Source organism: Barbus barbus (genome assembly GCF_936440315.1).
Source record: "Barbus barbus genome assembly, chromosome: 44".
In the NCBI taxonomy this organism is placed as follows: Eukaryota; Metazoa; Chordata; class Actinopteri; order Cypriniformes; family Cyprinidae; genus Barbus; species Barbus barbus.
The window spans coordinates 7,923,640-7,937,217 of NC_136722.1; the positions used below are offsets into that span (position 1 = coordinate 7,923,640).

General features: G+C 36.2%; 1 protein-coding gene across 1 annotated transcript in view; it reads right to left on the reverse strand.

The window, feature by feature from the left end:
- Positions 1-13,578, reverse strand: part of LOC306863582 (metallophosphoesterase 1) — a 92,042-nt gene that overhangs the window by 21,437 nt on the left and 57,027 nt on the right. The window contains exons 5-8 of the mRNA XM_079407005.1: positions 13,292-13,400; positions 10,097-10,165; positions 9,808-9,930; positions 9,492-9,632 (exon numbers count right to left, since the gene is read on the reverse strand). Coding sequence (XP_079263131.1) covers positions 9,492-9,632; positions 9,808-9,930; positions 10,097-10,165; positions 13,292-13,400 — 442 coding nt within the window. The remainder of the gene's footprint in view (positions 1-9,491; positions 9,633-9,807; positions 9,931-10,096; positions 10,166-13,291; positions 13,401-13,578) is intronic.

Sequence of the window (13,578 nt, forward strand, 5' to 3'; positions counted from 1 at the left end):
ATGTTTTAGCACATCTGATCTCTTCTGGAAGCTGGTTCCAACTGCGGGCCGCAAAATAGCTAAAAGCAGACTCCCCTTGTTTTGTGTGAACCCTTGGTATTTCTAACTGACTCGATCCTAATGATCTGAGTGGTCTGTTCGGTTTATATTCAGTGAGCATATCAGCAATATATTTAGGTCCTAGGCCATTGAGTGACTTATAAACGAGTAAAAGTACTTTAAAGTCAATCCTAAATGTAACTGGAAGCCAGTGTAAGGACCTGAGGACTGGTGTGATATGCTCAGATTTCTGGTTCTAGTCAGAATCCTGGCAGCAGCATTCTGGATGAGCTGCAGTTGTCTAATGGTCTTCTTGGGAAGGCCGGTGAGGAGACCATTACAGTAATCCACCCTACTGGTGATAAAGGCATGAACAAGTTTCTCCAAGTCTTGATTGGAAACAAAACATCTAATTCTTGCAATATTTTTGAGATGATAGTATGCTGATTTAGTTACTGCTTTGACATGACTACTGAAACTAAGGTCTGTCTCCAGAATCACCCCAAGATTTCTGACTTGATTTTTAGTTGTTTGACCCCTAGAGTCAAGGTATGCATTCACCTTGAGAACTTCATCTTTGTTTCCAAATGCAATGATTTCAGTTTTCTCCTTGTTTAACTGAAAGTTCTGACACATCCAACTGTTAATTTCATCAATGCATTGGCAGAGGGAGTCAATGGGGCTGTAGTCATTTGGAGATAAGGCTAGGTAAATCTGGGTATCATCAGCATAGCTGTGATAGGCAATTTGGTTCTTCCTCATTATCTGACTTAGTGGGGGCATATACAGGTTAAACAAGAGCAGTGCAAGAATTGAGCCTTGTGGGACTCCACATGTCATGGCCGTCCACTTAGACTTATGCTCTCCTATACTCACATAATATCCTCTCCCTTCTAAGTATGACCTGAACCATTTGAGTGCCATCCCAGAAAGCCCAACCCAGTTTTCCAGTCTCTCTAGAAGTATGTTATGATCGACAGTGTCAAACGCAGCACTAAGATCTAGTAGTACCAGCACTATTTTGCCAGAATCAGAATTGACGTGAATATCATTTATTATCTTAATGAGTGCTGTCTCTGTGCTGTGATGTGCTCGGAAACCAGACTGAAAATTGTCCAGGTATCCATTTGACTTTAAGTAGTTGTTCAGCTGATTAGAAACTACCTTTTCAATAATCTTACCTATGAAAGGAAGATTTGATATGGGTCTATAGTTGCTCAACATGGTGTTATCAAGATTGCGCTTTTTCAGAAAGGGCTTAACAACTGCAGTTTTGAGGGAGTTTGGAAAAGTCCCAGAAAGAAGTGAGGCGTTCACCACTTCTAAAAGAACAGCTCAGCTCTGTACAACTTTTTGCACATTCCTCTTATTACTATTTAAGTCAACAACATACTGACCTGCACATTTATATTTATATTTTTTATCTTTTTATTTTATTCTTTTATTTTTTTTCTACTTTTCTTTTTCTTAATATTTGTATACTTTATAATTGCACTGTCCTTGGAGCGGACCTGACCTACATTTCACTGCTGGTTATACTCAGTATAATTGTGTGTGTGACAAATCTTGAATCTTTATTCCTGTTTTTTGCTTCTGCATATTATACAGCCAATTGGAAAATAATGCAGCTATAATTGTGTGGGTGTGTTGGTATAGATGTCAGAGTGTGGTTTGTATGTGTGTCATAAAAATTGTGTGTTCTCTTGTAAAAATTGAGAGAGAGAAACTCTACTGCAAATCACAAATCCAACCACTGTGCGCACCAGCTGAGTTTTTCTGGCGTCTAATGGGGAAAATTTGGTACTGTGGTACCAAAAAAGGGCTTTTGTAGAAAGGGATCTAATATTCAATAAGCCAAGCTTTATCATTTGTTTATCTGTATTATATCTGTTTTTTTATTTGTTGATCAATTAAATTGTTACTCTTACTTTGGTTTTGGATGTTTTCTGGATTTTTCTAGTTCGGGGAACAGACACAGTCTCTATAGTGTGATATCTAGGTGAAGGAGTCTCTATGTGGTGACAATTAACTGACTTCTATGACGTGAGGCAGCTAGCAGATGGTCTGTTTAGCTAGTCTGTCTGCTTCCTGACCTGGGCCCCGGTTAGTCAAGTACAAACTCCATTTTGTCCAAGCAATAATAAAATGACACATTTCATTTATAATTTGTCTTTAAATCTCACTTTATAAAAAATAATAATTGTGAATTGAATTGAATCGTGAAATCAAAATCGTGAATCGAATCGTCAGTTGAGTGAAGGGTTAAATCCCTAGTAATATGCATTGCTAAGAACTTAATTTGAACAATTTTAAAGGCGATTTTCTCAATATTTTGATTTTTTTGCACCCTCAGATTTCAGATTTTCAAATAGTTGTATCTCGGCCAAATATTGCCTGATCCTGACAATATATACATCAACGGAAAGCTTATTTATTCAGCTTTCAGATTATGCAGGGTAAACGTACCTATTAAGCTCACGTACCCATTAAGCACACTTCCATATTTTAGCTCAGATTATAAAAAGAAAAAAATATTTATCCTACTTGATGTCTTAACCAATTTATGTGTTTGTTAATATATACCTCCTGTAATTTCAGGTCAATCAGGTCATTGCACAGTGAGATATGACTCTCCATGTGTTCACACTGTCTGGCGGCCATTTTGAAAGCAGTCTAAAACCTTTCACCAAAAGAGAAGCCAATTAAATGTGCATTTTTTAGATGTTCAAGCCTTTATTTTGGGTAAGTTACACTACTTACTGTAAAATTAAGAAATTAATGTTCAGACCTTTGCATATTATAACCTGGAACTTTGATGTGGGAAATAATTACAGTTAGATCCAAAAGATAGTTTTAGCAACAAAGCGCAGATGCTACAGAACACAGTTAGCTGACTAGCTTTATAAGATTGTGTGCTAAGCTAACATATTACTTCACAGGCATTACTGGCTTGTACTTTTACATCCATAATATTATAAATTGACAGTTTATTGCTGGTCTGTGGTTTTGCACTGTTGAAATTTTTTAAGATTTCATATTATTTTAAGGTGAGCTTAAAGCGTGCACTACTATGAAAATCACATAGCTTCAGTGTGACATCAATAAGACAAAGTACAATTTCATAGATATTGTATAAATACTTAATATTAAAATATGTATGAACTTAATACATGTCCTAGACTATTTAGCAAAATCCTGTCATTTTAATAAATATTACATTTAAATTTATTGAAAAAATTGTTGTTGCTCCAATTAAGCTCAGTGTGCTCTCTTTAAGCTTTTCCACATTGAGTGTCTATGTAAATACTTCATAAACAGATTTTACAACTGATGATTATCACTTTAAGTTAAGTTAATCGATTTTCTATGGATTCTGTCAACTCAAATCTGACTGGCTCTGATCTTTGGCATCTAGCATCAACTTCTCCAGACTGTAAATTGGTGGAAAATCAGGGCAAAAATCGTGTAGTATATTCCAGCCTTAAGAGACTATAGATAAGTTGACATCCATTTAAAAAGAGGCTTCATAATGAGGCTAGTTTCTGTGTTCATTCCCATGAATAAAATTTTAGTGTTCTGTTCTTTGGTGATTGACTTTTTACCTTAAAAATAAATATTTTTCAATTATTCTTTAAAAAGATTGTTTAAAATAAACAATTTTTAATAAAACATGATATGATGTGTGCTTCATAGAAGTGTGCTTAAAGGGTACAAAAATGTACCCATTAAGCACAGCCAGACTTTTTAAATTTAATTATGTATATCTTAATTGAAATGCTTTTGTCAAGTAAAATTAAATATTTTTTGTGTGAGAGATCAATATTTTATTTTAACATAACTTTTTGTACTGATCCTGATCGTCGGCAGAGGCCGGGACACCTGGCTGAGCCCGGGGACATCTCTCCAGTGAAGACCTCGGCTAAAATAACTAAGAATATAATAAAATACCTAACTACATATTACTATTAACATGTAGGTATATAGTATTTATAGAGTTGTAACTTTTAGTTTTAGTTACTTTTTCTTATTTGTAAGTCGCTTTGGACAAAAGCGTCTGCTAAATGACTAAAAGTAAAAGTAAAGTAAAAGTACTATTATTGTTAAAAATTCCAACAATATAAAATAGAAATAAATACATTTATGCATTTAAAATTTTAATTAAAACAATAAATAAACAATTATCTCCTGGCCAGAGGACAGCTGGCCCCCCAACTGAGCCTGGTTTCTCCCAAGGTTTTTTTTTTTTCTCCATTTTGTCACAGAGGGAGTTTTGGTTCCTTTCTGCTGTCGCCTCTGGCTAGCTCAGTTGGGGACACTTAATTTCTAGTGATTATCGTCAATTTGATTTAGCAGATACTATTTAAACAAAACTGATCTAGACAATAACATCTCTGAACTCAATAATGAAATGCCTTAACTGAAAATTGAGTGTTTAATCTTACTTTTATACATTACTGACACTCTATCCTCCAATTTGATACTGTTAAGTGCTTTGACACAATCTGTATTGTTAAAAGCGCTATATAAATAAAGGTGACTTGACTTGACTTGACACCAATATCTTGTGCACTAAAAACGTCTCAATGTAGATTTTGGTGCACTTAATAGGTACGTTTACCCTATAAATCTCAATTTCGAAAAATTGACACTTAAAAAAATAGATTTTGTGGTCCAGGGTCACAAATTACTAATTGTTAATGGATCATACAGTCTACATAGTCCAGGTGATATGTGAAAATAATGTTCACTTTTTCATAAAAGCATGGAACTTGGTACACTTGTATACTTTACGTCCCTAAACATTTTCAGAAATGGAGCCATCCCAAAAACACCTTGTGATTGCCATGGCAACCATTTTACTTTCTGCCATGACCAAATTATGTATTTTGTCATATCTCCTGAACCAAACATAACTCAGAAAGGTGATGTCTACCCCTATCTTTTGATGGTCAAGGTATACAATGATACCATATACAGCAACATAAACTGTTCAGGTGAAGAGTTAATGGTGAAATCAGCAATGTGAGAAGGAAATAACTGTATCTGAGCATCACAGTATCACAGCATTTACAAAAGTCCATATTATGGCTATTGTTTTTTTTTTCTTTCTTTGATAATTAACTAATTTTATTCAATAATACATAAAAAAGATTGTTTTCAAGAATACTATAATATATTTCAGATATATATATTTTTTTAAAAATCATCTCAGGTAAGTGTATTTTTCCTTACCTCTCGGGAGTCAGGTAGGCCGTAGTAAATTTCCAGTACATTCTTGTTCTCTCTCAACAACGCTCTAACACCACACGCACAGAGCAACGCAATCAGGTGAACAGTTAATGGTTAATTCAGTGACTTTACGAGAAGGATTACAATGAAATCTCAGAAGATGCCGAATGAAATTTCAAACATATTTCATGTAAACTTAATTTACAATCACTCTCTGGGGCCAGAGTTGTCTATTATGTTGTCCACAAGGTGGAAGCCAGAGTCCTGCATGCGGGTGGGTACACGCAGGTGAATCGCTAATATTTGATGGAACGGGTGGAATAATATTTAAGCCATTTGAGCCATTTATTTAAGCCACATGGTAAGCCATTTGATTTTGAATGAAGCTAGGAGTGGAAGTGGACTGCAGTGTAAGGCTTCTCCAGATGGATTTCAAAGTATAGGAAACTTTTTCCTCACCGAAGCAAAGACCAGGACACGTTGGGATATCTTTCAAGCAGAAGTTACTCTTCATTGAGAACTCGCTGTGCATCGCTGCAGTCATTCAAGTCTAACTATAGCTCAGCACAGTAGAGTTTATACCTTTCAAGGGGGAGGGATACATAGAGGTGGAGACAATCTAAACAAAGCATGCAAATGCAGTACAGGAATCAGCCAATTACCAGAATTTCCCTAGCCATGACCTCATCAGCATAACAGTGTCATTCAAATGCATAGGTGCTAATCCAATCAGCCTGATCGTATCGCCCATACCTTCACATTATCATAGAGACAAAGGCACAGCTGTGCCTTGAGCTTAGCATTCACCTTTAACTTGGGACCCTGCCCAATGGTCAGGAAGTGCATACAGACAAAAGGTTAATGTCTCAGACACCTGGGCGCCCTGACTTGATCTTCTTAGAATGTCATCATCTTTACAGCACAAATGGCGAAAACATGGAACAGTGGTGAACCTTCCCAGGAGTGGCCGGCCGACCAAAATTACCCCAACAGCGCAGCGACGACTCATCCAAGAGGTCACAAAAGACCCCACAACAACATCTAAAGAACTGCAGGCCTCACTTGCCTCAGTTAAGGTCAGTGTTCATGACTCCACCATAAGAAAGAGACTGCATGGCAGAGTTCCAAGACGAAAACCGCTGCTGAGCAAAAAGAACATAAAGGCGTAATTACAAATTACATCTGGCGTAAAAGTAACACAGCATTTCAGAAAAAGAACATCATACCAACAGTAAAATATGGTGTGATGTTCTGGGGCTGTTTTGCTGCTTCAGGACCTGGAAAATTGCTGTGATAAATGGAACCATGAATTCAGCTGTCTACTAAAAAATCCTGAAGGACAATGTCCGGCCATCTGTTCGTGACCTCAAGCTGAAGCGAACTTGGGTTCTGCAGCAGGACAATGATCCAAAACACACCAGCAAATCCACCTCTAAATGGCTGAAGAAAAACAAAATGAAGACTTTGGAGTGGCCTAGTCAAAGGCCTGACCTGAATCCTATTGAGATGCTGTGGCATGACCTTAAAAAGGCGGTTCATGCTCGAAAACCCTCCAATGTGGCTGAATTATAACAATTCTGCCAAGATGAGTGGGTCAAAATTCCTCCACAGCGCTTTAACAGACTCATTGCAAGTTATCGCAAACGCTTGATTGCAGTTGTTGCTGCTAAGGTTGGCCCAACCAGTTATTAGGTTTGGGGGCAAGCACTTTTTCATACAGGGCCATGTGGGTTTGGATTTTGTTTTCCCTTCATAATAAAAACCTTCATTCAAAAACTGCATGTTGTGTTTACTTGTGTTATCTTTTATTAATATTTAAATTAGTTTCATGATCTGAAACATTAAAGTGAGACAAACATGCAAAAAAATAAAAAATCAGGAAGGGGGCCAACACTTTTTCACACCACTGTATATCAGCATGATAACCTTAGTTACCTTAAATGACCAAAACCATGTTTCGGAATATTTTATTGTAAGTGTAATTCTTTTTTTTTTTTTTTTTTTTGACTCCAGTCCCATTTGTTTACATGGAGAGGTAATGGCCTGTTTATGACAGGTTTATGACCTGTACTGCAGCCACCCACCAGGAGGCGATCAAAGAGCCCGCAGCTACACTTTTCAGGATGTGTGAGGCACACTAACAGGACTAACAGGTATTTGTGCAAGTTACCTTGGAGTAAGGGCGTCTCACTTACACTATTAGGTTTAGGAGGGTGGGATTGTGAATGATTTATTTTACCTCACATGAACACATTTCAGGAAGCCACCGTACTGAATTTACTTACTTGAAGCCTACTTTCCTATTCCTGTTGTTTTACAATAATGCAAGCTAAAACATATACACACATAGTGTATTCTGAGACTCAAAGCACTGGGGTGGGGGACCAAGATCCTTTCCTCCTCAAGTCTTCCAAGGACACATAGTAATTTCCCCTACAAGGCAGGACCTATAGTCCTGTTAGACATGTATGTTTGTGTTTTTTGTGTGTGTGTTTGTATGCACGTTTGTGAGTGTTAGTTTTTTGTATGTTTGTGCTTGTGTTGGTCTTGAAAAATCGAAGGGTGAATAAAGAAATAACAATGTAACTAAAACAGACTAAATTCACTAAAAAATAAGGTTTATGAGATTTCTCAGCATCTATACTTGTAATATAGATGTAATATGGAACTTGTAATATGGAATGCATAAAATAATTCAGCTACAGCTGAATGATAAATGTTTTTACAAGATTGTGGAAGTCTGTGAAAGCTGTGTGCATGCATGGGAGAGTTCGAAAGAAAAATATTTTAAAGATGTGATTTAACTACAAACTATAAGCATCCTAACTTATGTTTTTCCCCTGCAAACTGGTTGTTCAACACATTTAAGAAAAGGCAAAAGAAAATGTGTTTTGAAGAGAAAATCAGATATCGTATATAAATAAATATATTTAAGCCTTTTTTATTGAATAATATTAATCATGCTGAATTTATGAGGTAATACAATAGCACCTTAATGTACTCGCTGGTTACTGTATACATATTCAAGAGAAATGCACATTGAACAAACTTCACTAAAATTAAACAACATTTTCCTAAGGCATTGAACGCTTTTGTTAAAAACAACCACCTTCCGATGCCCCTATTTATTTCAAATTGTTGTCATCGTCGTCTTCTTTATCTATCTAATCTCATCCTGAAGATCGGTTTGAAATTACATTCACCAGACACACATTATAAATAGTTATTCCTGGACTTTACCTAACGCTGTGTCAGATGCACCCACAAATCCAACTGTTGTAAAACTGGTTAAATGCACATCCTTTGACCACTCACTGAAGTTTTGCCTAAACTTTTGACAAAATTCACAGCACCAGGATACACACTCACAGGTTCATGCCATAAAAAATGGGGAATGGATACTTTGATCACTTAGAGAAAATCTTAAAGAAATTAACTGTTTGACCCGCTGAACTTTACCTGACACACCACCGAAGTTCAAAATGCCAGACCCTTGCAAACTCACTAGATTACGATTGTAAAACAACATCGTCATCACCCTATCTCACGTTTCATTGCGGTGCATGATACAAAACATTTTGCATTCTGTATGATGTTGTAAAAGTTTAGACGTTCAACTACGAGCGCATAAATTTACATTTTAACTAGCAGTCCGCAAGTCTTAGGGCAAGAAAATCAAAGAGGAATCCTGATTTTATTACGCAGTATGGTACAAAAACATTTGCTTTCATTCCAGTTAGATATTTGTGTGCACACAGCCTACATGTTCAAACTGTTATCCCACACCAGAAGTTTTAAGATTGACAAAAATCAAAGACCAATTAAAGAAATAACCAAATTAAGTGTGAATAACTAAATAAAATAAAGAAACATTTTCCTGTGGCTTAGAGGCATTTGTTTAGAAGAGAACTTTTGATCTTTAAAATAAAATCTGTTCTGTTAAAAACAGGGAGAATGCTTTCATCAATTAAGAATTGATGTTGATTTATTCAAATAAACTCTTTAATTTTAAAAACATTGTTTAATCCTTTTACCATACATTTAAATTCTATCATTGTGCGATCGTCACTCCATTGAGGTCTTTCTTGGAGCTTGAAAGCCTCTAGTCATTAAAAAAAAAGTGCAATGTGATCATTTTACAAAACTCCTCTTTTTGCATTCCATGGAAGAAAGTAAGAGCTCTGAAACAGCATGAGGGTAAACAAAACTTAAGCTTTAATTACCAGGATGAAGCTGGGGTTGTTGCGGTTTCTCCAGCTGAAGGACGGGACACTAATCTCAGGATAGAGGTTTTCATGCAGTACCTCACAGCCGTGGTGAGTGTGGCCACTCAGAATTAGGCGGGGCTTGAACCACCACAAGAGCTGTTATTGGAGACGATTGTTGACTTTTAATGTTCATATATGTAATGATCTTGATTTTGAAATAGATTCATTGTGTAGTGTAGCCAGAAGTAAGGCCATAATGTAGCACATTACTTTTAAAAGTAACATTGTCCAACACTGCTTGTGTTTGTTTACACTGAGCATCTTGTTTTACCTTTTTGGAGGCATTCTTAGATATAACATCATAACGCTCCTGAAATAGCTGGTACCGTTCATCCAGAGGTGCTGCGTCTACACCTGTACACATGGCATCACTCACTCTATACAGAGGGTAATGCTGGGATCAACAATACCATTATTATAGTGAAGAAAATATTACTGCAATTTCTAAAGCAATGCATTTATAAGAAATGCCATATAATACTGCATTTACTTCAACTACATGTGCATGAGAAAATGCATTTGGTTATCATGATAGATACAGACAAAAAAAACAGTCTCACCTGTAGTAGAACAGGTGCTGTTGGGGCAAAACTCTCTGTGTTCTTGCACTGGCCATAATGCTGTGCATCCTAACAAAGTAAAAAGAGTTAAATGTAAACAAGATTAACCACAATGGAATCAGTTAATATGTGCATCACACTATTAAAATGTAAAAGTCTAGATTCTAATAATAATAATAAAGGTTTGCAATAATAATAATGATAATTATCATTATTGTAAATACAGACAGAAGCAACAATCAATGGCTCGTGCGTAATTAGGTGATACAATTGTAATGTATCTTTTCAAATATAATATGGTTCTCTTTCAAACAATCGTTCGGTATCTCACTATGGGAATGATATAGCCAACTGCCGTAAGCGCATTCTTTCCGAAGCCGTGGAAGAGACTCTAAAAGAAAGAAAGATAACCTTCCAATTATCCAAAGGGCACTCTTTAAGAACTGCATGAGCCAATGAAGGCTCAGTGACATCAAGACGGTAAAATCTGATAAATTTATGCGGGGAAGACCAACTTGCTGCCACACAAATACACTATATTGCCAAAAGTATTGGGTCACCTCCTTTTAATGAACAGGTTTGACTACTTTAGTAATTTCCATGAGTACAAATCTTAATGTTTAAGCATATAATGATATTCTAGGCAATTGTATGCTTTAATTTTATTGCAACAGTTTGGACAGGGCCCTTTTCTATTCTAACATGACAGTGCCTCGGTGTATAAGGCAAGGTTCAAAAAGAAATTATTGATTCAGTCAATGTGAAAGAACTTGACTGGTCTACATAAAGCACAAGTCCTAATCTCAGCTGAACACCTCTGGTGTGACTTTAAATTACTTTAAATGCAGACCTTGAGCCGAAATATAGTCCTCTGAGGATTTCCAACCGATTGCCACCAAACTCGGTGAATATGATCTCAAGACATTGGGGACGCTAAATTGCGAAGAGATTTTTGACTTTAAATGCAGACCTTGAGCCGAAATATAGTCCTCTGAGGATTTCCAACCGATTGCCACCAAACTCGGTGAATATGATCTCAAGACATTGGGGACGCTAAATTGCGAAGAGATTTTTGATATCTCAAACTGTTTGCCCGGGGCGAGGCAATGAAGTTATTGCGAAAAATGAGAAACAGGAAATGCCTAATAACATCCACATACATTGTCTGATTTTGATCAAACTTCAGTGGTTTATTCGTTGTATGATGCCGATCGGATAGATGTGACATATGACTGAAAGTTATAGCACCACTAAATGGCAGCAGGAAGTGTCATTTTTCAAATGCTTTGAATTCAGCATTTTATTTTTACTCGATTTGCTTCAGATTTCATCAGAATAATGTCAAAACAGGGCCGATGTAAAACTGTGAAGGGAATACTGATATCTAAAATAATGTTGCCATGGTAACGTGTCAAACTTGAAAATTCTTTTCTGGTGATTTTGAGGCAGATAACGTTTAGAATGTCATGAAACTCAACACACACATCAGTATTAATGATAGATAGACACTGGCAAAAGCTCATATATGGGTGTGGAGGAGGCACTCTATAGCGCCACCTTTTGTCAAAAAAGGGGGCGGGTTAGTTTTAGCTACTGACACCAAACTCGGGACATATATTTTTCTCATCAAGCTGGACAACTTTCTAATTTACAGTCATTAGCTATGACCAACAGGAAGCCGGCTATATTTTTTTGAATGTCATTTTTTTTTAAATCAGGCTGTAAATTAATTCATACTCCTCCAAGAAGAAACAAGTAGTTCACACCAAACTTTGTCAACATGATGCCAATATAAAAGAAAGAGAGAGAGGGTCTATTTAAACTTTTGATGGTTTAAAAGTGGTTTAAATGTAACAGTAAAACAGTTCACAGATGAAGACTAAGCTGTAATACAGGCAAAAATATTTCACGAATAATTAGATCAATGAAATTGTTAAAAAAAGGTTTTGATAACACTTTATAATAAGGTCTCATTTGTTAACATTAGTAAATGCATTAACTAACATAGACTAACAATAAACAATATTTTTTATAGCATTTATTTGTTTATTGATGTCAGTTCATCAAAATGTTCATGTTAATTCACAGTGCATTAACTAATGTTAACAGATGAAACTTTAAAGTTCAATGTTTTAGTTTTGAACTTAATATTAACTAACATTAATAAATGCTATATGAGTATTGTTCGTGTTAATTAATATAGTTAATGTTAGTAACTGAAACCTTATTGAAAGTGTTATAGAAGTTTTGTGTTGTTGTGTGTGTGTTTCACAGTCTTAATGGTTTGGATTAATCCTTTCATTGCTGTATCCCTCAAATCCAAACTGCCAGAGGGTTACTGTAATGCATGTGCTCGCTGTGCACCGTTTTCCTGATGCCACCTATCCAAAGTTAATCCTTCCTCTTGCAACAATTTATCACGTAGCCATTTGTCTGCACTCTTTTCTGCCAGTTGATCTCTCAGCATATCGGACTACAAAGCTCCAAACTCACATGGTTTGGCCAACTCTCTTAATGAGTTCACAAATGCATCAACTGTCTCTTCCGATGATTGATCTCTGTCTAAATTTATGACGTTCCATGACGACATTCCTCCAAGGAGTGAGGTACGCATCCAAAGCATCCACAGCCTGCTCATAATTATTTTTTTTCACCTGGCAGATTGGCGAAAATCCGCTTTACTGGCACTCCTATACAATGCAGCAATGTTGCTCTTTTCACCTTGTCCTCTGCTTCAGTTAATCCACTCGCTATTTCGAAGAAAGTGTAAAACTCTCTCCACATCTTATACTCCCTGTATAAATCCACAACTATGAGGTTAAGTGGTCCAGGTGGCGTTAACTGTGCAGAGGCCATTGTGACGTTTTTCCATTCTGATTTCTCTCTATTCCAAAGTTAGTCTAACGACAGATTTTCCTTTTTGATCCTCGTCGCCAAATTTGTAGTGATGCCATACTCAAATAAAAGAACAACATCATTGGTATTTACTTTGAAAGGAACTTTTTTTTAATGAACAGAGTTCTGCTTGTCCATCACTCATTTCAATCACCTCATCTCGTCGCTTCTCGTACATTCTCATGAGAACTCCTACAACTATAGTACAACATCAAAACATCTAAAAATCAGCAGGTTATTGTAAAAACAAAAATCCAGTAATTACAATTACTGATAAAACAATTATATATTGTTTATTACCTGAATGGAGCAGTTAAGTCCATGTGAGAGTTTGTGTAACTCCTTTTCCACACGTTGGCAGATGGGGCAGTGATCGCCATGTAATGCAACACTATTCACCAGCAAAAAACTGTGAAAACAAAAACAAAACAAAAAATAATGCAGGGACCCAATTAGCTATTTTTGTTTAAATTCATTTTTGAGAAAGTTTACAAATCTTCACAAAACAATGACAAAGCATGGAAATGCTTAATACATTAAGAAATCATAGTATCGTGGCTGTCAGTATCAGCTTTGCGGGATGCAGT